Source organism: Dermacentor albipictus, chromosome 2, assembly GCF_038994185.2.
Source record: "Dermacentor albipictus isolate Rhodes 1998 colony chromosome 2, USDA_Dalb.pri_finalv2, whole genome shotgun sequence".
Classification (NCBI taxonomy): Eukaryota; Metazoa; Arthropoda; class Arachnida; order Ixodida; family Ixodidae; genus Dermacentor; species Dermacentor albipictus.
In genome coordinates this window covers 25042275-25068577 of record NC_091822.1, presented here as the reverse complement: position 1 = coordinate 25068577, position 26303 = coordinate 25042275, and the positions used below count along the sequence as shown (strand labels likewise).

The window sequence follows — 26303 nt, the reverse complement described above, 5'->3', positions numbered from 1 at the left end:
CTTACATTTGGCACTAGCATTCTCCCCACCTTTCTCGACGCATGATATCTAAAGATCATGTCAGACCATACATACGGAACCCAAGGCGATATTTCAAGTACCAGAGGTTTGGCCATGCATCACAATCATGTAGAGGCAAAGAAACATGCGCGAAATGCAGTGCCAGCGACCATCCATTTGAAAACTGTAACGCTCCCTCACGCTGTGTAAACTGCAAAGGGGATCATCCAGCATATTCACGATCACGTCCCGCTTGTAAGAAGGAGAAGGAGGCGATTGCTCTCACTGTAAAAGAGAAGATTTCATTTTTCGAAGAGAGGAAGAGGCTTTCACTCTTATCTCAAATAAGCTATGCCGATGGGTTGCGGCAGGGGACCGCACCACTCTGGTCTCAGGAGTCTACAGGGGTCACCGTCAGTGGTCCCGTAGAAACTCCATGCTCCCATTTGTGGCAGCAGCCAGTGCTGCTCCAAGAGGGTCTCTCAACGTTGATTAAGGGAAGAATGAGAATGGAGAGGTAAGCGAGTCAATCGGCACCCCCTGTGATGTTGATGCTAGGATGAAGAAAATGGACGATTTCCAGGAAGAGCTCGTCAAACAGGTAGAAGAGTTCAAAATTAGCTAAATATGGAGCTTGATGCACGGAAGGCAGTGAAAGAAAGACTTAAGCAGCCAAGGAAAAGCTGAACAGGGCCGTTATTGTGAACGAGAATGGTCGTGACAATGGAATGCAGTCCCCCGACGTGACAGGAGTGGTAGTGTCAGCAAAGCAGGTGGAATGCGTGCAACGTGGTGAGGGGTTAGCTGGAAAAAACTGGCTGTGGCTTAGCTAAGGTTAAGCCCAGGATGCGAAGCATACTAGCCTTTATTTTAACGCGACAGCATTAAGGAGCTCGTGTCGCAGAAAAGCCGGTGTCGTCGGCGTCGGCTCAGGCGTGCGGCGCTTGCTCAGGCGCACATTTCGTTGTCGCGCCGAACGCTGCGTTGCTCGACGCTCACCGCGTCCGATGCGGGGCGCGTAGTCGCTGCGCTGTAGCAAAGCCACCTAGAAACAGTCTCTGTAGCACGCCGCAACCTTCGCTTCTCATTCCAACGAGCAGCTCTGTCTCCAGGAGGCATCTCGCCTCGTGAGTGTCTAGCAGAGGCAAGCGCAGCTGCTTATATACCGCCGCGACGCCGCGAGCGACGGCGCGAGTTGGAGCCCCCTTTCTCCACTGTCGTGAGGTCGCGGTGTCACGTGGTCAGCCTTGAAGGCGACGCCGCGAGCGACGGCGCGAGTTGGAGCCCCGTTTCTCCTCTGTCGTGACGTCACGGTGTCACGTGGTATTGAAGGCCACACCGCCGCGCCTGAGGAGCTGGGTTGGGCTCTAGTAATATGCTTCGCATAAAAGCGGCACCTACACTGGGGCCACCACACACAAAAAGCAGGATCGCAGGGGTCAGTGCACCTTGTCGAATCCTATTCACGCGGAAAAGGACAAAGGGAAACAGGGAGAGGTCGGAGAGAGAGAGAAATGATGATTACCTCCGGCGATTCAAGCCTCGCTAGGTGCTCAGAAGCAATTGTGGAAAGGGTGAAATGCAATAAAATAGGGGCGGTAGGGACATTTCCAGGGCAGACACTGGGTTCTGTCATAGAGTGAGAAAAAGAAAAGCTCGCGGAAAATGCCCACGTGCAGAACTTTGTCAGAGTAGCAGTTGGGCAAAATGACGTCCTAAACAAGAAAAGAGCAGGACTAGCCCAGCGTTTGCTGAAAGCAATGGACGACTTGCGCGAACTATCCGCTCAGGTGCAGATCGCGCTGTGCACGGTGCCGGAGGTGCCTGTACCTTACAGTCACGTACCATGAGCCGTAGTGCCTGCTAATGAGGAGATATGGAAAATGACCAGAGAGAAAGGTGTCCAGGTTCTCGAAGTAAACCGGGAGTTCAGAAGGTGTGGTGGTTTTGAACGAGACGGGATCGATTTAAATTAAAGGCTTGCACAAGAAGTGGGCTGGCGACTTGCTGGTCGCGCTCTTGCTTGTTTAGGGGGCCCACGGGCGCTCAGGAGGCCAGAGTAGGTAGTAATGAAGAAGGCCCCCTAAAGGAACCTCAGCATAGCATCGGCGTCAATATTAGAAAAAGTAGGAAAGCAAAAATGAGAGCTCGCCATGCAATAGGCTACATAACCATGCAGGGCGGCAAAAAAAAATGGCTGTGGCTTAGGTAAGGTTAAGCCCAGGATGCGAAGCATATTAGCCTTTATTTTAGTTGTTGAACCACTGTTTAGCCTGGTGAACTGCTGTTGCTTGGCTATATTTGGTTCGGCTAGACGAAGAAACAACTCATGCATTACTGCTTCGCCTTCAAGAGTGGAACGCGACAGCGTTCCCGTCGACCCGCCAAGGGGTGTAAGACAATGGGCTACAGGGCAGCGACTACGCGCCCCGCATTTGACGCGGTGAGCGTCGAGCAAAGCAGCGTTCGGCGCGGCAACGAAATGTGCGCCTGAGCAAGAGACGCACGCCTTAGAAACAGCTCGTTTCTAAGGCAACACCGCATTCACTAGAGGCGCTTTTGTACCGCTTTGAAGCATCGTACTCGTGGCTCAGTGGTAGCGTCTCCGTCCCACACTCCGGAGACCCTGGTTCGATTCCCACCCAGCCCGTCTTGCAAGAGTTGAGCCAAAGCCACTTCCCCTCTGTCGTGACGTCACGGTGTCACGTGGTTTCAAGGCGACACCGCCGCGCCTGAGGAGCTGGGTTGAGCTCTCGTAATATGCTTCGCATAAAAAAAAGGAAAAGTGGGCAGAGATTGAGGAGCAGTTAAATAGAGAACAATTAGGAGTGTATGCGCTTACAGAAACGCATCTTAGAGACTCGGAAGAGCCGCCAGTGATTGAGAATTATGTATCGGAAGGGTGCAACATAACTAAGTAGGAAGGAAAGGGAGAGGGAGTCGGAATGCTCATCCATCAGGTAGCCAAATGCAAAAGGGTAAATTCAATATGTCAAGACCATCGTGAGTTATCAGGTACAATGAGTGGTAAAAAACGTTGGCTGGGCATTACGTATTTGAGGACTGGATATAATTGCACAGAGAAGAATAAAGTGGAATGCATAAGTGTACTTAATTACATACATAAGTACATAAGTATACAGAATATATATATGTATACATACATATGTATACATATGTATATAATATATATATGTATGCAGAATACATAAGTAAACTATGTATTCGCCGCATGAGTCAGGATTTAAAGAGACTTCTTAAGGAATCAAAAGAGAGTTTCTATGTTGTGACGCTCACGAAATTTCTTCGCCAGTCACCTGGCAAATTCTGGCGCTATATAAATCCGTCTAAAGTTCTGCACCCTGCTCAGACCAAGCAGAATGTCCATAAGCGTGCCGAAGATTTTAATCTATATTTTTCATGTGTTTACATACGTGAAAATGGTATACTGCCTCCTTTTAATGTTGAAACTGAAAGACCTGCTATTACTGGTTTACAGGTTGACGAGCAAGGTTTTCTAAATCTGCTATTACATATTGACATTAAGAAAAGCCAAGGTCCAGATCGTATCCCTAATGAGTTCTTATATATAAACGCTGAATGGGTATCTAAATACTTAAACAAAATTTTTCAGTCTTCTTTTAGTAGCGGATGCTTCCCAATTGATTGGAAGCGAGGAAAAGTTATACCGGTTTATAAAAGCGGAAAAAATTCTGTTAGTAATTATTGCCCGATCTCGCTCACTGGTACGGTTTCGAAGTTACTTGAACACATCATATCCAAACATCTGCTCGGCTATCTCGACCAGCATGATATCCTGTATTATCGTCAGCATGGCTTTCGAAAGGGACTGTCCACGATTACCCAACTGATAGAAATAGTTCATGACCTCGCAGAAACAATAAATTCACGTGGTCAAACATACATTATCTACCTTGACTTTGCGAAAGCATTTGATCAAGTTTCGCACCAATAATTTTTATATAAGATTAATGCGGTCATTAAAAATCAAACACTCACACAATGGCTTTCTGCGTATATATCCTCTCGTAAACATTGTGTAACTGTTAGAGGTTGTCAGTCCAACATACTTCCCGTTGCTTCTGGTGTACCGCAAGGTAGAGTCTTAGGCCCACTGCTATTTTTGATCTTTATTAATGATTTACAAAATAACATCGATGTTTCATTAAGACTTTTTGCTGACGACTGTATGATGTACAGTACCGTAAATACAGTTGATGATCAGATTAAATTAAATTTAAACCTACAAAGAATAGTGAAATGGTGTAACGACTGGCAGATGGAGTTAAACTTTAAAAATCTGTGTTCATGTCAGTAACTAGAAAGAAAAATGTTCTTGATTACAATTATCAAATCAACGGTTATATGCTTGAAAGAGTCGATCAGTATAAATACCTAGGCATAACATTTACATCATATCTACGATGGAATACCCACCTTGAAATTGTCATTTCCAAAGCTTTTAAGACACTATGGTACCTGCGACGCACTATGCTCAGTGCTACTCCGGATGTAAAGTGCCTCGCTTACAGAACCCTAGTCAGACCGATAATCGAATATGCTAAAGCAATTAATTGTCACAAGCTTGATAGGATTCAGTGACTCGCTGTAAGGTTTATCTTTAATAAATACCGCCGGAACCATTCTTCAACAGACCTCTGCCAACAAGCCCAACTTCCTATGCTAGAAACCAGAACCAGATATGAAAGACTAAAAATTCTTTACCTCATTATCAATAATTATATTAAAAGAAATAAATCAGGTTACTTTGAGATCAAAACTAATGGAAGGCATCGTCACAGTAAGTTTATCCCATTACCGACAATAAAAAATAATTCCTTCAAGTTTAGTTATTTTCCCCAAACTTGTAGAGACTGGAACTCTCTTTCAGATTCTGCTGCTCAGTCGACATCATTAGCTGAATTTCTACGCCACTTCGATAATTTCGTCTATGGCGCTAGCATAGGGCGATGAGGTCAGCTTGCTGCTGCATAAGATTGCTGTTCTGATTTCTGAGTGATGCATTTTTGTTTTGTTTAAATGTGCATTTCACGAGATGATTTTTTTTCTTTACCTAACGTATAACTATGGTTTTCAATATGTTCTGTACTACTTACTTTGCTGTTCAGTTTCGTTTTGTTTTTTACACTCCTGTTACAGCCCCTGAATGAGGCTGACAGTATTATTAAATGAAAAATGAAAAATAAGGGCTGATATTAAGGGTTTCGGGAATGGTGTCGAAATTGTCCTGTTAGGCGACATGAATGGCCACATACAGGATTTAAATGGCTATACCGAATACAACGGGAAGTCAATACTAGAATTTCGTGAGCAACATAACCTTGTTATCGTGAATGCAAGGCCTAAGTGTGAAGGGCAGACCACGTGGGAACTGGGAAACCGGCAATCGACCAATGATTACTGTCGGATGACAAAAGGAATTCATGATAAGTGTAGAGAAATGGGGATTGATGAGGAAGGGTATAGCAGCATAGGGAGTGACCATAAACGCATCATATTAAAAATAGAATATGTAGTTGGAAGAGTAAGGAGCGCAAAATGGCCAGTCCAAGTTTGAAGGCTGAACATATAGCAAATATAGTCATTAGAGTCGAGGAAGAAATTGGCAAATTGCCAAGTAAAATGTGGGAATATGGTGAGCTTCTAGGTGTAATAACGACAGAAATACAGAAAGAGAAACAACATGTTCGTTGGAAAGGAATAAAGAAACCGAAAAGCTGGTGGAACAGGAAGATACGAGAAGCGATCGCAGAACGACAGAAAGCATCTCGAGAGCACAGGCAAGCAAAGAAGGTGCAGTTGCCGCAGGAGGAAGTGACCAGTAAATATGAAATATACCGGGAGAAAAAGTCTATGGTTCAAATACTGGTGCAAGCAAAATTAAAAGATGAAAATGAACGTTGATTTTCCGAAATAAATTAGAAAAAGAGGGCCGCACCTACAATCTTTTGGAACAACATAAAATTATAGGGCAGGGAGTCAACAAGAATATAACAACATATCCTTGACGAAGATGGAGACAAACTGGAAGGGGAAGCGGCATTAAATTACACCCGAAAAACAACAGCCAAATCTTTCCAAGGCATTGACAAGGTTGTATTTGAAGGAAAAAAGAGCATGAAAGAGAACCAGACAGAAAAGGAGCTCGTGCTGACGAATTTCAACTGGAAGAAAGCCAGTGAGAAATTTCCTAAGCGCACAGCCACAGGACTAGACAAGGTTCCCGTTAGGCTGATTAATAAACTAGGACCAAAAATTAAGGAAGCTCTGCTGAAAACAATGGAAAAACTTTAAAAGATAGATGAATATCAGACAGTTGGCGACACAGTAGAATGAATTTAATTTATAAAGGTAAGGGGGAGAAAGATAGAACTCACTCGTATAGATAGTTCACCATTACATCGGTAATATACAGGCTAGCAATGTCGGCAATCAAATTAAAGCAGCAAGCATGGGCAGAGAATAATGGCATTCTGCGAGAACTTCAGAATGGCTTAAAAATAGTCGTTTGGATGACAACCTACTTGTTCTTACTCGGTGTATTGAAATATCAAGAGTAGAAAGCGGACTGTTATATGTGGCCTTTTTAGACATAACAGGGGCTTATCACAACATAGACCACAGCAGTTTGTGGGATATGCTGGAAGGGGAAGGCTTAGGTAAATATTGTCTACAGCTTTTGAAAAAGATTTACCTAGAAACTACTGTTTGCGTTGAAAGGAAAGGGATGAGGAGAAAGTGTATATCAACAACAGACTGAGGTAGCGTTGCACTTTATCCCCACTGCTGTTTGTAATTTACTTAGTGAGGATGGAGAAGGAGCTAGAAGAAAGTAATATCGGGTTTAATCTCTCATACAAACAGGCGGGTGCAGTAGTACAGCAGCAGCTTTCAGGTTTGTTTTATGTGCATGACATTGTGTAGCTAGCTAACAAACAAAGTGATTTGCACTATCTGTTGACAGAAAGGCGACAATTTAGGTTTGAAATTTAGTGTTAGAAAGACAGGTGTTACGTTATTCAATGAAAACAGTGAACAGACAGTGGCAATATAGGGCCAGGAAATACCTCGGGTAAATACCTCGGTATGCGGATAAACGAAAGCAATAGATATATGCAAACACAAGAAAAAACAATAACAGTAAAGCGAAAGAGAAATGCAGCCAAAATGAAGCACAGAGCGCTATGGGGATACAATAGGTACGATGTGCTCCGGGGTATGTGGAAAGAAGTAATGGTTCCAGGACTTACTTTTGGAAATGCGGTTGTTTGCGTTAAATCAGGGGTACAATCAGGACTCGATGGAAACCAAAGGTCAGTGGGTCGCCTCGCATTGGGCGCTCACGGGAAGACTATAAATTAAGATGTGCAGGGTGATATGGGCTGGACTAGTTTTGAAGTGAGGGAAGCTCGCAGTAAAATTGATTATGAAGAACTACTCATCAATATGGAAGAAAGTAAATGGGCTGGGGGAGTGTTGAGGTATATATACAAGAAAAACATTGATTCACAGTGGAGGAAAAGAACGAGGAAGTTTACCAAGAAGTATGCGGCCTGTAGGGTGGGCAACACAGCAACAAAGAAAGCCCAGGGGAAAGTCAGAGAGGCTGAAATAATCTCATGGGTGGCGGCAACGGGAAACAAACCTGCCATGAGTAACTGCTTAAGAGGAAAAAGCGAAGTCGGGAGAGAAACAATTTATGATAGCTCAAAGGGAAGCTCATAACATTTCGAAGCGAGATCGGGATGCCTTAAACACGCACCTATTAAGCGAGGTATAAAAAATAAAAAGAAGCTTGTGCTTGCTGCTGTAAAGCTAAGGAAACGATGGAGCATGTTTTACTAGAATGTGAAAACATCTGCCGAGTGGTCGATTTAGGCACCACTGGCCTCCTTGAATCCCTTGGGTCCCGAGAGAGCAAGTGAAAAATAAACATGTCCGCTATAGAGATTAGTAAGAGGCGATTGGAAGATTGGTGGAAGAAAAGTAAGGAAACGATAAAAACCGAGACGTACAAAGCAAAGTACACAATAGGGGGTCAGAAAATTTGATTGTGTGAGTTCGTCGGGTTTTTTTTTTTTTTTACCTAGCTAGGGCATCAGGCAGTATAATAGCAAGAGCTTAGTGGTGCAACCCACCGCCCCGTTCTAAAGGGGACGCTTATAACATCCATCCATCCATCCATCCATCCATTCAAAAGTGCATTAGCAGTACTTAGATAGTTTTGGGTTAATCCGTCAGTAAACATACAACCTTTGGATTTTGCAAACAGTTTCTCGGAAGTATACGCTTACAAGTCTTCCAACTGCTTAAAGAAGAACTCTTTTTTTTTCAGTGCATATTTAAAACCTCTAAGTGCTTCAGACAAATAGTTAACAAAACCTGTGTCTTCACACCATCAAACTTGCAACTTTGCTCATACGTTGCCCTCATCAGACCTGACGTCCGTTCCAGTTTTCAGTTTGTTATTAGATTTGGTATCTCCGATGGTACGGATAGGTTCGAATGTTGTATTTCCGACGTTTGCGTTTTTCTGCAGTTGCTATCGTAATAATTGTTTCTTGGTAAATATATCAATTGCAGAACCAAATAAAATGTAACAGCGATGGCACTTACCTCCGTATTCAGAAAAGAATTTGGACTTGAAGCCCATGCTTGACTTGATTTAAATGACGCCTGTCGTGAACGCATCGAAGAAAACTCAATGATCGTCCTTGGCACGTTCACGCCAAGCGTCATTTAGATAAAGTCAACCGTGGACTTCAAGTTAAGATGCATTTCTGAATGGGAGGCTTCTTGAACGAGTTTAATGCACTGATAGCCGAACTCAGCCGCCGTATGTAACAGTAATAACGGTCGCCTTTATTTTGATACCAGAGTCATCCTGTGGCGGAATTCTGCTTGGCAATGACACGGCATTAGTTACATCTCATTTATTATACGGCGTAGGCAGGTGGGCGCGCCCTATTTCGCGGTTAAAGAAGCGCGGGAAGATCAAGTGATGTGTGCTTGCCTGAGGTTCTCTACGATCGCGTACGTGTCATCGTCCGCCTTGTAGAACCAGTCGTAGTCGCCGAGGTGCCCGTTGTACAACTCGACCAGCGACGCCTTCGTCTTGGCCCAGAGGGCGTTGCGCCGCTCGGCGACGCTCAAGTTGAGCACCACCGACGGCCGCAGCTCCTCCTCGTGGCTGCGAGCGGTGCTCATGAAGAGCAGGCGGTCGCAGCGGCGACCCCAGGTGGCAGCCACGTGGCGCGCCTTGGTGACCGTGTTGTTCGGATTCGTCAGCACCCAGCACAGCAGATGCACACGCTTACGCAAGAGATCGTGCGACACCCAGTTGCACGACGATGCTGCGCGGTTCGCGTCAATCAGCGCACGCTGGCCCGTCCGTGCTCACTGCCGCTGAGCAAGTTCGTAATACGCAAATATTTGCCATGCGGGAAGAATAAGCAGGTGGCCAGACAGGGAAAGTAGAGTACGAGGGAAGGAAGTTTATGAATGGCGAAAAAGTTTCAACGACGCTTACGGTATTTCCTGATGCGAAATTTGAGCGCAGCTCTGTGCGTATTCTCATTTCGCGATATATTGGCGGGCGCGCACAATCTGTCTCGTGCGGTATGCCACAAACGGATCGCTGTGCCACGACTGCCTTGCTGATCACCCGCCGTGGTTGCTCAGTGGCTATGGTGTTAGGCTGCTGAGCACAAGGTCGCGGGATCGAATCCCGGGCACGGCGGCCGGATTTCGATGTGGGCGAAATGCGAAAACACCCGTGTACTTAGATTTAGGTGCACGTTAAAGAACCCCAGGTGGTCGAAATTTCCGGAGTCCTCCACTACGGCGTGCCTCATAATCAGAAAGTGGTTTTGGCGCGTAAAACCCCACAATTTAATTTCTTTTTTTTGCCTTGCTAATCGGGGATCGCGAGGCTCAGCGCACGGGTGATACGTGGGCGCGATTTACAGCAGCCACCGCAGACAGACCCCCGCTCATGCAGCGCTTTGTTTTTATACATGATATCGGTGGTGTCATCGGGGCACAGACGACGCGCGCTACTCCTGCGCCATCTCATAGGCACCGTTGCCACAAAGCCCGTCTTGCAAGGCACTACATTGTAGCAGCACTGCACTTTTCCTCTCACGCTTTCGCCATACTCTCCTCCTCCGCTTTCCTCCAGGCTCTTCCTTCGCTATAACCGTTTTTCAAACCCCGCGGCGCTCCGCGTTCGCTTTCATCCTTCGCTGTGCTCGTTGGCTCGGTTACGTGGGAGGCGGACGCCTACGCTTCCCGCAGGTACGGGCACCTGAAATCTGCCCTCTAAAAGACTAGCACGAAAGAGAAACAAGCTTTGCCGTCTTCCTACTTTCTGTCTTACTCCGTGCACGTCTCTTCGCACTGACGAACATGTCTAACTAACTTCGCTGAGAAGGAAGCTTACGAGAAAGTACCATACCTATTGTAGGTTCCAGTGGCGAGCGATAAGATCCGATTACCTGAGGGTAGTTTTGGGAAACAACTCGCCGCGGTTTATCTCAGTGTCTGCGGCGATGCCCTGCTAGCACCAATTCGGGGTTGGACTCCGGCACCGACAGCCTCATGTCTACGGAGAATAGCTGCAAAATGAAAACACTCCAGATAGTAAATTAATCATGAGCCTCCAACTGCAGTGAGAAAGATACGCTTCCTCCCGCAACCACAGCTGGTGTTTCGCTTTTCCTGCTCTATTCAGTTACGTTAAAGGTCAATTGCAAAGAAATTTTACTTTGGCCTAATGTGTTATAAAAGAGTAGTGTACACCACTTAAAACAGCCTTGGCAGAACCACAGGGCTGGTAATCGTATAGCTTTCTTGTTAGCAGCCTTTAAACAGCTCCTCAGCCAACGACGCATGCATCTTGCGGTTGTCCTCCAACGTTAGGTCCCAGCACGCCACTTCCGATATTTCTTGGAGCTCATTTCAAGGAGCAGCGCGTTCCAGGTCCTACGTCACTTCCGGCAAGTGGTAATGACAGCGTTTCTTTTTATCCAGTTTCGGTATGGCGGTTAGTAGGTAGCTGTGCCGACCACCGCAGTTCACTGCTGCTTCGCATCATGATAGCAGGAGTAGCGCTGCGGTCACAGGCATGTCGCGAAGCGCGCGTCGTGTGCTGCTGAGCCTGTTGTAAGTGCGCGCTTGTTATAATTAAAATAATTGGTCTCTACAGTAAAATCTGAAACAAAATGACCTAATTATGTTGAGAGAGTGAATAAAAGTGGGATGTTTGTTGCTGCAATGAGTAATATTCAAAAGCGGTCATTTATGCCTTCAGCTAACACGCACACTGGTGCGCTGCACTCGCAGTCACGATATTTCTCCGAGTTCCTGTAATTCACTCAGAAATTTAAAAAGCGAAGTGAACAGTGTGGGTGATATTAGCGAATAATAGGCTTTTTAGGCTTCGAGACAGAGCGGAAGTGTTACTGCGCAGATGAAAACTAGACGAAGGGTCACCACTTTGCGTCGAATCATAAGTTCGACTACAAACACGCAAGCCATGGGCTCAAATATCGCTGATATTGATGCCACGATACCCATAACTTTCCGAGAAACTTGAGCCTGCACTTTGCTGTGCTGAGAAAATGTTTCAATTGCATTAGTCGTGTCGGAGCGCCATTTCTGCGAGCATTTCATTGAGCGTGCATTGTGCAGATTTCGAAAGTGCATCTGAGGCTATTCAGAAACACTGTTTCTTCGATGTTAGCCGACGCTCCAGCTAAAGAGAACGCCCACGGAAAGAAGGAGCAGTATTTCGACGGAATGCCGGTGGCTAAAGGAATCCTGAAGATACAGTGAGGCGAACTTGCACTCGCTTCAACCAGATTGCATGCCAATGAAAATGACACGTTTTGAACGAGAATGAGTATTTGTACTGAAGTAAAGAAGTGAACCTGTTAAAAGAAGCGTCTGACAATATGATTCTGTGGGAGAAGGCTGAAGACGTTGTGGCAGGTACGACGATAAATATCAATAGTCACATAGAAGAACAAAATTCAGTTTCAAGTGCAGCGGCTGCATTCCCCAAGAACACGACTGCCGCGTGCACTGCAGCTAGCAGATTTTTCTTCCTTCTCTTTTTCAGCTCGAGCCTTCTGAACTGGTCATTTGTGAGCAGCACAAACTTGAACTTACGAACAGCATTATCAAGCTACTCGATTGCTCTCCTGGACTTCCCTGTGACGAGCTTGGCTCGTGAGCGTACTCCAGAAAAGAAAAAGCCCCTTACGCTATTCTATGTATTCTGAGGGATGTGATGCCGTGCCCTATTCCATTTAAGGCTCCAGTTCGCTCCATAAAAGATTGGCGCTGCTGGTTTTACCGTGCCATCAAATAATTACCCTAAAAAATTCAGATATACGTATACGACCAAGCTATTATTTTGCGTGCTAAAAGTTGCTACTCTGGTCATAGATCATACAGTTAATCACGGATCAACAAACAAGGAAAGAAATAGTTATCTTTTTTTTCAGGAAAGCAAGAATACTTCTGTCGGTAAAACAGGTCCTTTATTTATTTTCCAAACTTGTACAGCTCGACACAACTAGCAGGCATCTCGTTTATATATAATGCACCCATACGGGCAAAGAAGTAAAGCCAGGGAGTTTAGTTCTGCGAACATCAATATTTATTCCATTTACATTCATACAGACCAAGTCGCTTTCATTACGCATTTCGTGATATAAGAATACTCCCTGCGTGAATTACTTTCGCATACAGTACCTACGTACTCATCCGGAAAACCAATTTAAACTCTGCCTTTCCCTAACGAAGTACTGAGGCTAGTTCGTCTATGCATAATTCTAACGTGCTTACCGTACAAAAGAGCGTTCTCAAGCCGGGAAACAAGCACATTGCGGACAAAGCACGTGCGTTAATTACCTTCACAAGTGATAAAGGTTCGTTGCATTCAGAAAGTCATAGCTTTCAACGGTGTCACTGTGAAGACATTTTCCAGTTTAAATAAAGTGATAAATACGGCGCATTTCACCGTAAGCACACGACGCATGCCGCTTGTTCTCACCACAGCGCCACGCTTGCCGCCATGAAGCGGAGAAGAAGTGAACGACGCTTCAGGGCCGCCAGACGGCACGCCTACCCATCTAGGCACTGTGGTTCCGGTATCAAAAATGACTGTTTCGACGGGGAGCTTTTTTGTGACACTTCCGCTTGCATTTCAAAGGAGAAATTTTGCACGAAGGCTCCTCGATCTCTAACGTATCCTAAAGTACGCTTTTTACGCGGTCCGAAATTTCACTGCACTTCTCCTTTAAGGCGCTCACTCACATGCATCAGTGTCTATCGTGACGTCGTTGAGAACTTACCGCGCCTCTGTGGGTCTCATCATCGCCACTCCATATTTCATCATCCGCATAAATAACGACTTGTGACATCCACGAATTCTGTATATACCCCGACTAACATTTTACCCATGCATATGCGCCTCTGATCGCAAGTAGGATTATGTTTTATGGTTATAGTTAGCCGGCATATCTAGAAACCAGGCATGAAGTCACAACATGTTTGCCCTTCTTCCACGAAGGCAAGGCAAGAAACTTATGAGAGTGGCGCGTGACAATTTTGAAGTCTATTCATAAAAATGAATAAAGAAGTCGCAGTCTCGCCCAAAAGCCGAAGCGGCATTGCGATTGCAACTTAGTAAACAGCTCTACGAAGTAAGGATAGTAGTTTGCTTGGCCGTACAAATTGGTGAAAATTCGCTTACTAACTGAATGAACAAGCATGGTGCCAGCGCGGACATTCGCTGACAAAACTCTGATGTGAGCAAACGCTGCAGCAGCAGCGAGCGAATTGACCATGGTGCCGTCTTTCGCTTCAATGCAAGAGCGGAGAGACCACAGCGCGCAGAAAGGTACGAGCCGTCTGCAGATCCCTGTCAAGATAAAGCGCGCGACCGTGCGAAGTAGGCACTTGTTGGTGGAGTCGAAGCTGCGCCCTTCCCCTCTCCCTCCAGCGTTGCCCCCCCACTTTCCTTCATATTGAGGGCAAGTTCCACAACTGGAAAAGCTGGCGCTGCGTCGGCGTGACGTGATTTGAGGGATCACGCGGACACAGAGGTCACGTCGGCTGCTTCTGAAGTGCCGAAGCAAGCTGAAAGCGAACGTTTAAAGTCCCACATGCGCTGCCATTCTCATTAAGGGAGTAAGTTTCTCCGCTTCGGGTGTCTGCTTGACAGCACTTGAAAGCACTATTATAGGTAGTTCCTGCCTCTGAAGGCGTCCAGCATGTCAGGCTACTACTCAGTGCCGCAGTGCTGGGCGTACGCAACGGAGCCCAGTGTCAGCCTTTACAGGTACCCACAGAACACAAAGCAGCGTTAAGCTTGGATCGCGAAACTTAATACCGCCAATCAGCGATCGGCTACAACTCGGGTGTGCATAAGCAGGAAGATTTCGAGGAAGCTTTCTGCTACAGCGTCGGAGCTGCGATCTTAGGTGAGTAGCAGTAAGCGCGCACTGAGACGCTCTCCCGCGCCTGGATAATGTCATGAAGCATTGATCTATGAATTTATTGATGCTAGATACTCGAAAGTTCACTAGAATGGACAGGGAAAGGTAAGATGGATGGATGGATGGATGAAAAACTTTATTAGGGTCCTTTAGGGCACGCCCTAGTGCACAGCGGGCCGCTCCCACGTCGGAACAGAGAGGCCGAGCCTCTCCGCCGCGTCGCGGTCCCGTTGGACAGCCCATAACTGTTCTTCGAGGTTGGGGCTGTGTAGGACTGCATCCCAGCGTGAAGAAGTGTTACTTCCATCGCCGCGTAACGCGGGACATCGCCAGAGCATGTGAGGTAAGTTCGCTAAGTCATTGCATAGTGCACATGCATTTGTCGTTTGAATTTCGGGGTACATCTTGTGAAGAAGTAGGGGGTTTGGGTATGCCCCCGTCTGTAGAAGCCTTAGTGTCAAAGCCTGAGGTCTATTGAGTTTGCAGTTGGGGAGGGGGTAGATCCTCCGAGCCAAGTAAAAGTGCTTAGTAATTTCGGTGTGCGAGGAAGGAGAGTCCCAATTGTCAGTACCCCCGGCGTCACGCTGCCCGGTAGCTACGCGGTTGATGATCCCTCGCGCAGCTCCGTGTGCCGACTCATTGAGGTTGGGCGCGGCACCCTCGATCTATCCCATGTGGGTTGGAAACCAGATCAATGCGTGTGGCTTGATCTCTCTGCTTCCTAATATCCCTAGGGCCTGCTCGGATATGGTTCCTTTGGCAAATGCCCTAACAGCTAGCTGATATCGAGTCACTGTAGATTGATGTCCTCTTGTCGTCCAATAAGGCCATCGCTATTGCAGCCTGCTCTGCGATTTCAGAGGACGTCGTCCGAATGGAGATTGCGTTCGTTATTTGCCTTTCATGATTTACGCTAACTACAGCGAAGGCCTGTCCGTCGGCGTAGCGCGCTGCGTCTACGAAACTGTTCTCCGAAGCCCGTTCACGAGCGTTTTCCAGGAGAACCTTCGCGCGCGCCCGACGTCTTCCCACGTTGTGTTCTGGATGGACGTTTCGTGGGATCAGGGCGACAGTGATGCGGTCCCGCTGCTCTCGAGGGATGCTGCAGAACTTTGTTTTGATTACTCTGGGGGGAACGCCCAGCTCCTGTAAGATGTGTCTTCCAGCTTGTGTGGTAGATAGCCTGACGAACTGGCCCCTCTCCTGTGCTTCCACTATTTCCTCTAGCGTGCTATGCATGCCAAGTTGAAGTAAGCGTTCCGTGGGAGTGTACATGGGGAGGCCGAGAGCTCTCTTGATTGCCTTCCTGATTAACGCATTGAGCTTATCCCGCTCCGATCATTGCCAGTTGTGCATGGCCGCGACGTAAATGAAATGACACATTACGAACGCATGTACCAATCTCAAATTTGTCTGCTTTTACCCTTACTGCCTCTAAGTTGGCCTGTTTCTTCTTGACCAATTTTACTCTTTCTCTCTTCATATTGAGGTGAATCCTAGCCCTCACTAACCTATGATAACTGCACTTTACCCTGCCTATCACTTCTACATCCTGCGCTGTGCTGGGATTGGCACAAAGTTTGAAACCTTTCCAGTGAACTTGCCAGAATCTAGCGTCAACAAGTTCATAGAGCAAATAAAGCGTCACGAAATTAGCCGGGCAGTGGGCGCAGCCGAGCGTCTCAGTGCTCGTTTTCTGCCACTTACCGAACACCACAGTGCCGGAGTCGTAGCGGAAATCTTCCACGCGTCTGTGCTTGCTGCATGCCCGTGTTCTAGCCGGTGGATGTTTGCCGGGTTCTAAGTTTCGTGAGCCAAGTTTCACGCAGCTTCTTTTCCTGCGGCTACGTGTGAATAAGGCTGACACCAGGCTCCGTTGCGTACAGTCGAGCGCGATTTGAAGGTTATCGCGCGAGCGTCAACCAGCCCAGCACTCCAGGCACCTGGCGGCCGTTTTCGTGACAGGAAAAATCATGATTTCGCACTCTTCTCTCCCTCGTTCGCTGTTACATACAACAACCATCACCCCGCGACAAACTCACCGCCCTTTCTCTCTATTCTACGCTTTCCATTTGTTGCGATAAAGTGCGGACTTGGTTACCTCGTATCTTCGCGGGCTTAAGCTAATGTTCTTGGTCACCCATTCTCCCTGGCTCAGCAGCAATGACGTTACATAGGCTAGATACAGCTTCGTAACGTCCAATTTCAGATAATACCGAAGAATACGTCGTGCGCACTGCGATCACTGCCTGTTCGCAGAACCAAAAGAAAATAAAAGAAAGAAACTGATAGCCCAGCAGGGAGTGACGGCTGCTGAAGGAACAGCAAAAAGAGTGAGGGAAGCAGGCCTGATAATTCCCTCGCCTCGGCAGAGAATTCTGGGCCATGGCGCTGTTCGCGTTCCCGGTCGACGCTCGCGCGATAACCTTCAAATCGCGCTCGACTGTACGTCCGGAACTGCGGCACCGAGCAGTAGCCTACCACGCTGCACGCCTCCAAAAGCAGCCACTACCTATTACAGTACTTTCAAACGCTGTCGAGCAGATACCCAAGCGGGGAAAACCTCACCACTTAATCAGAACCGCAGCGCAGGTGGGACTTCGACTTTCGTTTTCAGCTCGCTTCTGCGCTTCCGAAGCAGCCGACGCAGCTGCTGCATCCACGTGATCCCTCATGCCACGTAACGCCGACGGTGGCGCCAGCAAATTTCCAGTGGTGGAGCTCGCCCCCAACAGCTGCAAATGACTGTGTGCGGCTGACGCTTGCGGCGGCCCGCGTGCCGTATCTAATTCTTGGCAATCATTGGTGGTTGCAATGATAAAGGGCGAGCAGGGATGGCTGCTATCTTCATGCGCGTTGTCTTTCCGCGCTCCTACAGTTGCAGATCGTGTAGTCTAAGAGACAGAGGTAATTGGAGGTTGTTCACACAGGCCGTCCTGGGGTGGGCATAAAAATAGCCACATGGTGACCCTCATTTTGGGAGTTGGGGTGAATCGCGCGGCTGTACGAAACGCTCGTCCTCGCTGGCGGCGTTGTTCATAATGCTAGCATTATGACAGCGGATGCTCCTGGTCGTACAGTGAGCTATTTACAGGTTTACATTGTCCGTGTATTATACTGTTATTTTATTTTAATTATTAAGTGAATGCTCACTACAATATACATGGCTGATCTAACTAAAGTGTATACTCGTGCAAGGGCTGCCCCTTTCTGTCGCGATTTTGATGAGCTTTGAATGGGACCGGGCCATTTGATCAAATTTTTCCCACTACGAGTATGAAATCAGCCGTAAAGCTCCGCGATCGCCTCCTCTCGCCATCTAATAGCGACATGCGAAAGTACGCTGCGCTCGAGAATTCGCCGTTGAGCGCGATCAGAATCAGCGCACCGAAGGCGACGGCTTCTAGGTTGGATTTCTTTAAATAGTGGCTGTCAAGTTGAGGGTGCGGCCCTTACACGGATTTGTACGGTAAGATTCTTCCTTCGTGTAATTGTCTTTCACTTCGCTATCATAACACTGCTTCGCATTTCCGGCGAAACTGCAGACTTGCTTTTAAAGCGCAGCTCTTAGACGCCGGTTGCTGCGACTAGCGTCAGCGTCTCTCGTAATCGAGCGAATGCGCACAGCGAAGGATGATAGAGCGACCACGGAGTGCAGCGGCGGACGAAAGGCGGCGATAGGAAGAGAGCGAGAAGAGGAAAACGGAGGAGAATGGAGCAGCACAACCTTGAGACAGAGAGCAGAGGAGGAAGTTATGGCAAAAGCATCAGGAGGAAAGCATAGTGCCGCGCAAGACGGGCTTCGTGGCGACAACGTCTACGAGATGGCGCCAGAGTAGCGCGCATCGTCTGCTCACCAATAACGCCCCCGATACCATACACGGAAGCAAAGCGCTGCATGAGTGGATTTTCGCCTGCGGGAGCTGCCGTGAATCGCGCCCACGCGTCACCCACGCGCTGCCAATCGCGATCTCCCGAGTAGCGAGGCTGTCGCGCCACACCTCGCTCCGTTTGCAACAAGCCGCACTAGTCAAACAGTCCGCGCCAGCCAATATATCGCGAAACGAAAACATGCATAAAGCTGAGGTCAAATTGCGCACTAGGGAGTATCGTAATCGTTGGTGATTTTCTTTCTTGTTTACTTCGATTGCGAGTATAGACGCTGCTGCGCATGACTTCTAAGATTGCGATTTCACGTGAATCCGACTTGGCCTCATTTCAGTTACTGAATGACTTATATATAGATTTCTGTGCTCTGCATGCATGTGGTGATGTTTCCATCCGTAATAAATATAAATTATTAGAACAGCTTCTTCTTTCATGGGCGCATTGCCTGCTGGAAAGAAAAGCAATACTAAGCCACATATCATTCACGCGAATTTCACACGCCGTTGAGAAAAGGCTGCTGAAATGGTCAATAAAGTCTGCAGGTTTTTTCAGGGCCAAAAGGAAAAATGAAAAGACCACAATGCAACTCGAAGCGAGGTGAACATAGAGTACCATATTCATTTTCTAGGCATAGGCTATCCATACCATTAGAAGTAATTCTTCAGTGGCTACCTCCTTATCTTTTAACAGTGTAATAAACTTCGTCATCTGTATACATCTAAATATATCCTGTCTGTACATGGTGTAAAGAGTGGAAATAAAACATATTGAAATGAAACAAAATATCGATGAGGTAGCCGCCGCTAGTGCTTCTAATACGCTTGTCCTGCAATTTGCCCTCCTGTTTGCAGAAAGAGAGCGAAAGTATGAATTAAAAGCCCTAGGCACGTCAGGAGCCAATTATGAAGCAGTAAGCTTTTAGCCACAGTAATATTCTAAATACAAACTAGAGGCAATTAAATAGAAACTTCGCGCGATGTGGCTAACAGAACTACGGTAACCAACTCGCCGGGGTTGGAGGGGGGGGTGACCAGCCGGGGGTCAGGGCGGGGGCGCTCTGCCCCTCCCGGAAAGCTTGGGAGGAGGCTCGTGCTGCGGAGAGCCCGGCAGTCGCTACCTACGGTCGCACGTACCCCCGCAATGGTCCGAGCTGTTCAGGTCGTAGAGGATCGGGGTGCGTGGAATGCCCCAGGGCGGCACGGCCCGCTGTCGGCGCGGCCCCGGACGCTGCCCGGAGGCGCCGTGCACGGGCCTCGCCTGCGGCAGCCAGCAGGTGAGCGCCAGGCCCACGGAGAGGCCCGCGGCGAAGACGGCCGCGCTTCGGCAGGCCCCGGCCTGCGCGACGCGACGCCGGCGACCGGGGGCCGCCGTCCGGTCGGCGGGCGCGTCTCTGCGAGCCATACTGGTCTGCCCGAGGACGCACACGCGCAGCGCCAACCCTTCTGAGTCGACGTCACTAAAGCGAAAAAAAACAAAGAAAGGCTTTCAGACAGGGCGGGAGAAATCCAATAAAAGGACCACCCAGTTACACAAAATAAGATGCACGGCCAGCTGTACTAAAAATTCATGTTCCCAAATCGAAGGTACCAAGTGGAGTTTATTAATCGGAAGGGCCGCCCAAGAATACTGCAGGGCATGTGCAAATCCCAGGCATGTGCAAATCCAACAGCCTGCAGAAGGAAATCGTAAGTTCGTGAGCAAGAAATTTCTGGGAACGAAATTTAGGCAAGAATTAAAGTTGTAAATTAAAGTAAGAATAGAATATAGGGCTGTTTCACAAGTTTTGCCTAACACTAAACGTGCCTTAACGAGCACAGTGTGGTAGATGGGGACACAGATACTGTGTGCGCCGTGGGTGTATTTTTTTCTGTGTCTTCCAGGCTATGCTCCTATTGCCAAAACGCTAAAGACCGTGCAACGAACAGTGGAACAAAAAATGTTAGGCGTAAGTTTAGGAGGCAGGAAGACAGCGGTGTCGATTACAGAGTAAACGAGGGTAGCCGATATTCTAATGCACATTAGTAGGAAACAAGTCGCAGTTTCGCCCCAAAGGCGAAGAATCCATTGCGATACGAAATTAGTCAGTGGCGCAGTAATGGGGGCGGGGGGAAGGCTACGGGTGCCGGTTTGGGGGGGGGGGGGGGGGAGGTGTCATACATGTCTGAAGACTCCAAGCAGCCCGAGCTTATGTACCAGATGCGTAATGCTGCAGAATTGTCGGCTGCAGCTTTATCAACATCCTACTTAATAATTACAAGAATGTGCAGAGTAAAAGATTTCATTCGCTAAGTGGTCGTTAAACCACTCGCCGTGCGCTTGTGCTCGGAGGGCGGCATCGCTAGCTAAACACGCAGTCTGGAGATGTGGCTCTTGGGTCCCTCTTCCACTGAGTCCACGCTATATTAAAATAGGATATCTTAAATAACTCTTTCATTAGCAATTATAGAGGAAACATTGCAATTCGGAAATTCAGGACCCAAACTCATATTAATAACTCGACAAAAACGTCTCTAAACAAAATCGTCTTGGGTGTTAGAGCCTGCAGTGCTTAAAGAAATATAAAATAGTGCGCCAGTGACGTTAATTTCTCTATCTTATCCATGCACTCTCAAGAAAATATACACTCTTTATGACTTATCTTATCTCACAACAATAATTGTCATCTGTTTTGACTTCATTATCTTTCTTTAGCGCTGCGAGCCCAGTACTTCCAAGTCATGAACGGCTTGCGCGTAATGAGCTTGGCGCAGCATTCTCGACAGGAAAGTAGCGAGCGCCGAGTTTTCAAGAAATGAACGCAACCAAGGCTGATGACGATTATTGTTGTGGGACAAATATACACCCCAATGGGTGCAAGCAACCATTTTAAGAGTGTTGCGAGTGCAGACCAACCGAAGCGCAGGCTTTCGCTGGCACGGGCTTCATCGCGGCCTTCTCTTTTTTGCATGGTGACGCCGGGATTCGACGCGAAGCGTGCTCTATCCCGTTCCCAACCTTGTGACGGTACCGAAGCTCGGATAATAACGTTCGTTGATAATCACGGTTGGGGCTCGCAGGTGCCTGCGCGTGCGAGGGAAGCATAAGATCGGCTTATGCGAAATTTTTTATGCGAACACCCCCTGGCAAGCTTCGGCCTCCGCGGCCCCAACCCATGCCGCCCTGCTTCCAGCTTTGATCCCCCCGCTACGGCTTGGGTGCCCCGGAAATCCTGCGCCGCCTGCTTTAATATAACCTCACGTGCTCTCCTGAGGCCTCAGTTGGCCGGTTACATGTGCTCTCCTGGAGCAGTGCTTGTAAAAGATACAATCCATCGTCGCGACTAACAAAGTGACCCGCGACTTATACAACACCAGTCAGAACATTGCCCCTTCAGGGACAGTAATCACCAAATGGGGCGTCCGCGCCCACTGCCTCACCGCGCGGGCAGTTAGCGGCGGAGCGTAAACTCGACCCCCCTTCGCCACGCCGGCATGCCTAAAGACAAACGCATTCAAGGAGCAAAGGCCCCCAGATTTTCTCTCTCGCACCCGCTCTTACTCGCACCTGCGCAGAATCGTCGAGCGCCGTCAAAAGCGCCACGCCCCGCTGTACCTACTAACAATTGTAAAAACGCTGCCCGGTCGCGACATATAGGAAAAAAACATAGGAAAAAACTAGGAGGGAGCGTCACGTGGTTCTGGTAGGCTCGGCAAGCCAACCTCCTCTGAAGCCGCCTCTCCCGCTCGCCGGGGCCTTGTGCGCGGTGGCTTTCGGGTAGGAATAGACCCACATTGTTACCAGACCATTCGTGTTTTTGGTGCGTGGTAATGACTGGTGGTTTAGTGGCACTTGCCGTCAAAGGCACGGAGGCACGTAGGAAGTACAACGCGTGAGTTATGCTACCACGGGCGTCGTTCTTCGCTTTAAACGCCTTGCCTTGAAACGCGGAGAAAGACTGGGGAGTCAGACCCGTGGTCACATAAGTTTCAAAGCATCACGTGCGATTACCAGCGCAGTTAGTCGGCGCTCTCACCTCGAAAACCATGCAGAGTATGCCGGCCCAAGCGCCGTCTATTATGTCGTCAAATCCGCTGTTGTGTACCCGAAACTCCGGCGTGTATTTTCTTGCTAATTTTCGTTCCGCTGTCTAGCACCTATATAGAATGTGAGAACATCTATCGCGGGATAATTATTTGTCGCGTGTTTGCTTAGTAAAAGGTTCTGCTGTGCGTCTTTCGTTGTAAATGAAATAAATACCATTACCCTGCAATATAAATGCTTAAGTCTTCGCCCTTCCTTGATATCTGCGTGCACTATTTTGTAACTGGCGCAGCATTCTCGACAGCAGGTGGAGAAGGGTAGCGCGACGCCCTTACGCTGTTGAGACGTGCCTATTGAGTTCTCGTCTGACTGTAGAGAGGCAGAAGGCATTGAGCAGAACGACAGCGTCGGCTGGGACCATCTGCCATAGCAGTGAGCCGGCACAGCCTCAAATATGGGCGAAGTGCTCGGCTCGCCCGGCCATCGTTGGGTACAAGAAGGGACCAATTTTTTTCCCACACGGGCAAGCCGTCGCTGTGGACTCTGGACGCTCACTTGAGCGCCTGCACATGTTTGCAGGGCGAAAGACATCATATTTTTTTCCCAGAAGATGCCCGCAAACGCGACGAATCGCCGTTGGAAGGGCGGTGCTTGGTTATCTTCACACGTGTTCAGGGCGAAAGGTTTCCTCCATTCCGTAAAACTGCGCCGAAACGCGACCAGTCTTCCTTGAGGTGGTCGTCGCGGGTTGTTGGGCATAATGCCGACGGCTTCGTTCGCTACTCCGCTGGCGTATGTGTGCTGCTTGCTTAAGCGGCTACCCGTGTGGTGTTTCCCTGGTTCACCTGATTGACATAACACAGACTCGACTGCTTAACGCACTTCTATTTCATCACTCAACCTCGGCGTGCGTTTTCCACGCCGTCTATGTGCGCATATTCCAAAAGCTCCGTAGCAGACGCAACCGAAGCGAGCCGACCAAGGCTACCGCTTGCCTATCACGTGAGGGCCTATTTCCCGTCATGCCATTCCTCAAATTTTTTTTTTATGTCTAGGCTTCAAGATTGTCACGTGACGCTCCCTCCTAGTATTTTTCTTCCTCCATGCGAAATGCGCAGTGGCTGCGCAAGCCCTACGCCGCGCCCCCCCCCCCTTCCCTCCTTCCCATCCCCTCACGGCCTTTCTCGTGATGTTAGACGGCGCGTTTGCTACCCGTCTACCTTCCTTGTGCGCACCGGATTGCACCGCAATCGTCGCCTCCCATTGCGTGCTTTTTTTGATCATCGTCATTTTATTTTATGAAACTACTACAAGAAAACATGATCGGACCCATAGCCAGCTTGGCTAGTGAAAGGTCCACATACAAGATATTCACTAAAGAAATGGCTCCCTCGCCTATGCAGCATACGGTGCGCTGCGACGGCGTTATGTCCTTTGGGCTTTATACGGGACATCACGGCGACGGCGACGACAAGAAAGCGCCTGGAGAGTCCGCATAATTGTTATCGCAATAAAGATGGAGCAGGGCAGGCCTTGTAATGCGTAAGGTAGATAAGCGGTCGATCATTAGAGTTACAGAATTGGTGCTGAAGGAAGGAAGGCGAGATCGATAACGGCAGAAAATTGAGCGGTGTTATGAAGTTAGGAAATTCGCAGGCACAACTCGGAATCAGCAAGCACAGTGGGCGTAGATAATCTGATGAGGATGACGACGATGATAATTAAATCTTGTTGAAAGTACCATTTTCTGCAATTTGGATTAATGCATTTAATTACTTCACAATTTGAGTGTAACAGCTTTGCTGGTCCATTTATTCCTCTTTTTCTGCGTACGCACCAAGAAACCACCACCTATTTCTCGGTGAATGTTCAACAGCCCGAATGTCCTCTAGACAAGGTGACACGCACATCGCCTTGATGGCTTAGTGGCTTTGGTGTTGCCCTGCTAAGCTCGAGGTCGCGGGTTCAATTCCCGGTCACAGCGCCCCTATTTCCAATAAAGAGACTCTAAAACAAAACAATAGATCAGTTTATACTGATGAAGCATTATTTGAGAACTCTGCAGGTGGTCATTTCAAAATAATAGATTGATCATTGGATGAGAAAATGAAGGTCAAAGTATCAATATTTGAATTTCGCGCCACAATCGCGACGCCGGTAGGTCAGTGCGACGTCAGGGATGCCTAAGTATTTCTTCGTATTTGGGTAGCTTTGGCTGAGTAAAGGTTCCCCAGATTTGCCTTGCTTAGCGTTTCGTTACTTTAGAGCACAATGTAGTCAACCTGCACCGCTAAATAATTAACTACGCCCTAGAAAACGCCATCAAAATCCATGACTTCACTGCGATATGGTGCCGGAACTTCAAGGAGGCGCCACCACCCGTCTTTTATTTTTGCGCTTTTCCTGGCTTACCAAGCGTCTTCTCAGGGTAACAGTGGTGGTTTTGGTATTGTGGAAGGGCAATTTACTAATACAAAATTAATATTTTTTGTTTAGTGTATCTTTAAAGGGACACTGAAGTGAAAAATGATTTCTTCTGCATCAGTAAATTACCGTTCTACAACACCAAAAGCACCACTCTTATAACAATAAGACGTTTGGTAAGCCAAAAAAAGCGCAAGAACGAAATACGGGTGGCGACGCCTACTTGAGTTCCGGCACCTGGGGGCTGTGAGGTCATGGATTTTGATGGCATCTTCTAGGGCCTACTAATTATACATAGCGGTACAGATTAACTACATTGTGTTCTAAAAAAACCAAATATTAAACATGGCAAGTTTCTGGAACCTTTATTCAGCCAACGCGGCCCAAATACGAAAACATACTTTGGAATCCCTGACGTCAAGCTGACGTACCGGCGCGAAATTCAAATACTGATATTTGGACCTTAATTTCCTCATCTGATATTCAAACTATTTCTTTGAAATGACTGCCTGCAGGGTTCTCAAACAATGCTCCATTAGTCTAAACTGATTTATTGTTTCGCTTTGGTGTCCCTTTAAATATTCTCAGGTGGTACAAATTAATCCGGCAGCCCCCCACTCATAATCAGATCGTATTTTTTGGCACGTGGGAAATCGGAATTCACTTTTTAGTTTCAAAGTTGTGACATGGGCACAGAAAGCTTCGCTTTGAATTTAGAACCTGAGCCATTTCTGGTAGAACTCTTTGGAAGCGAGGCCACCAGTCAGCCATAGTCAGCCAATGATGAGAGGCAGAGCCCTGGCCCCTCGTAATCCACTGTGCAAGACAGTGGCCTGCAGCCAGCTCCACAATCCACGAAGCACGGGAAGGGGGGGGGGGGGGAGAGACAAGAAAGCTTAGGCTTAATAAAGCATCGCGTTTCTTACTCATATAAACTGTCAGCGAAGCTAGTAGAAGGAAGTGCTGAGGCATTGGCTGATGTATGGGTGCGAGCGAAACATAATGCGCGCATTCCTTCTCACCTCTCCATGGAGCGTAAAATCACTCACGTGAGCCTGATGCACTCTGGGAACGAACGAAGTGCTGACTTTCTGCCCTTTTTCTGAGTCTTTGTGAAGAGAGTTCGTCCGATTGGGAATCACATTTCTTCTTCTTCTGCTTCTGCTTCTACTTCCCTGTTTCCGTCCTATGAGAACCATGATGATATCTGGAACAGTGGCACTAGTGGCACGGAATTAGAGCGGAGGAAGTTTGGCGGGTCTCCCGAAACAGTCGCAGTTTCGCCCGAAGGGCGAAGCTTCGATTGCGAAAGCGAAGTAAAAGACTGCTATACAAAGTAAATACACTTTTGTCGGCCGCATAAACGTGCAAACACTCGCTTACTAATTAAATTAGGCACGGCGTCAACGCGCACAGGCAAGC

The 26303-nt window shown here is 47.9% G+C and overlaps 1 protein-coding gene across 3 annotated transcripts in view; it reads right to left on the bottom strand.

Moving 5' to 3' along the window:
- LOC135897868 (glycoprotein-N-acetylgalactosamine 3-beta-galactosyltransferase 1-like) overlaps positions 1 to 26059 on the bottom strand; it is a 39166-nt gene extending 13107 nt beyond the window's left edge. The window contains exons 1-3 of one of the 3 annotated variants that reach the window (XR_011511695.1): positions 25904 to 26039; positions 19571 to 19893; positions 9056 to 9395 (exon numbers count right to left, since the gene is read on the bottom strand). Coding sequence is in view for 2 of the 3 variants with exons in the window: in XM_065426560.2 (XP_065282632.2) it covers positions 9056 to 9395; positions 19571 to 19893; positions 25904 to 25911 (671 nt within the window). In the remaining variant the exon portion in view is untranslated. Of the gene's footprint in view, positions 1 to 9055; positions 9396 to 19570; positions 19894 to 25903 lie in introns of all 3 variants that reach the window. The other 2 variants (XM_065426561.2, XM_065426560.2) reach the window with 2 other exon arrangements.
- Between the last annotated feature and the right edge of the window lie 244 nt (positions 26060 to 26303).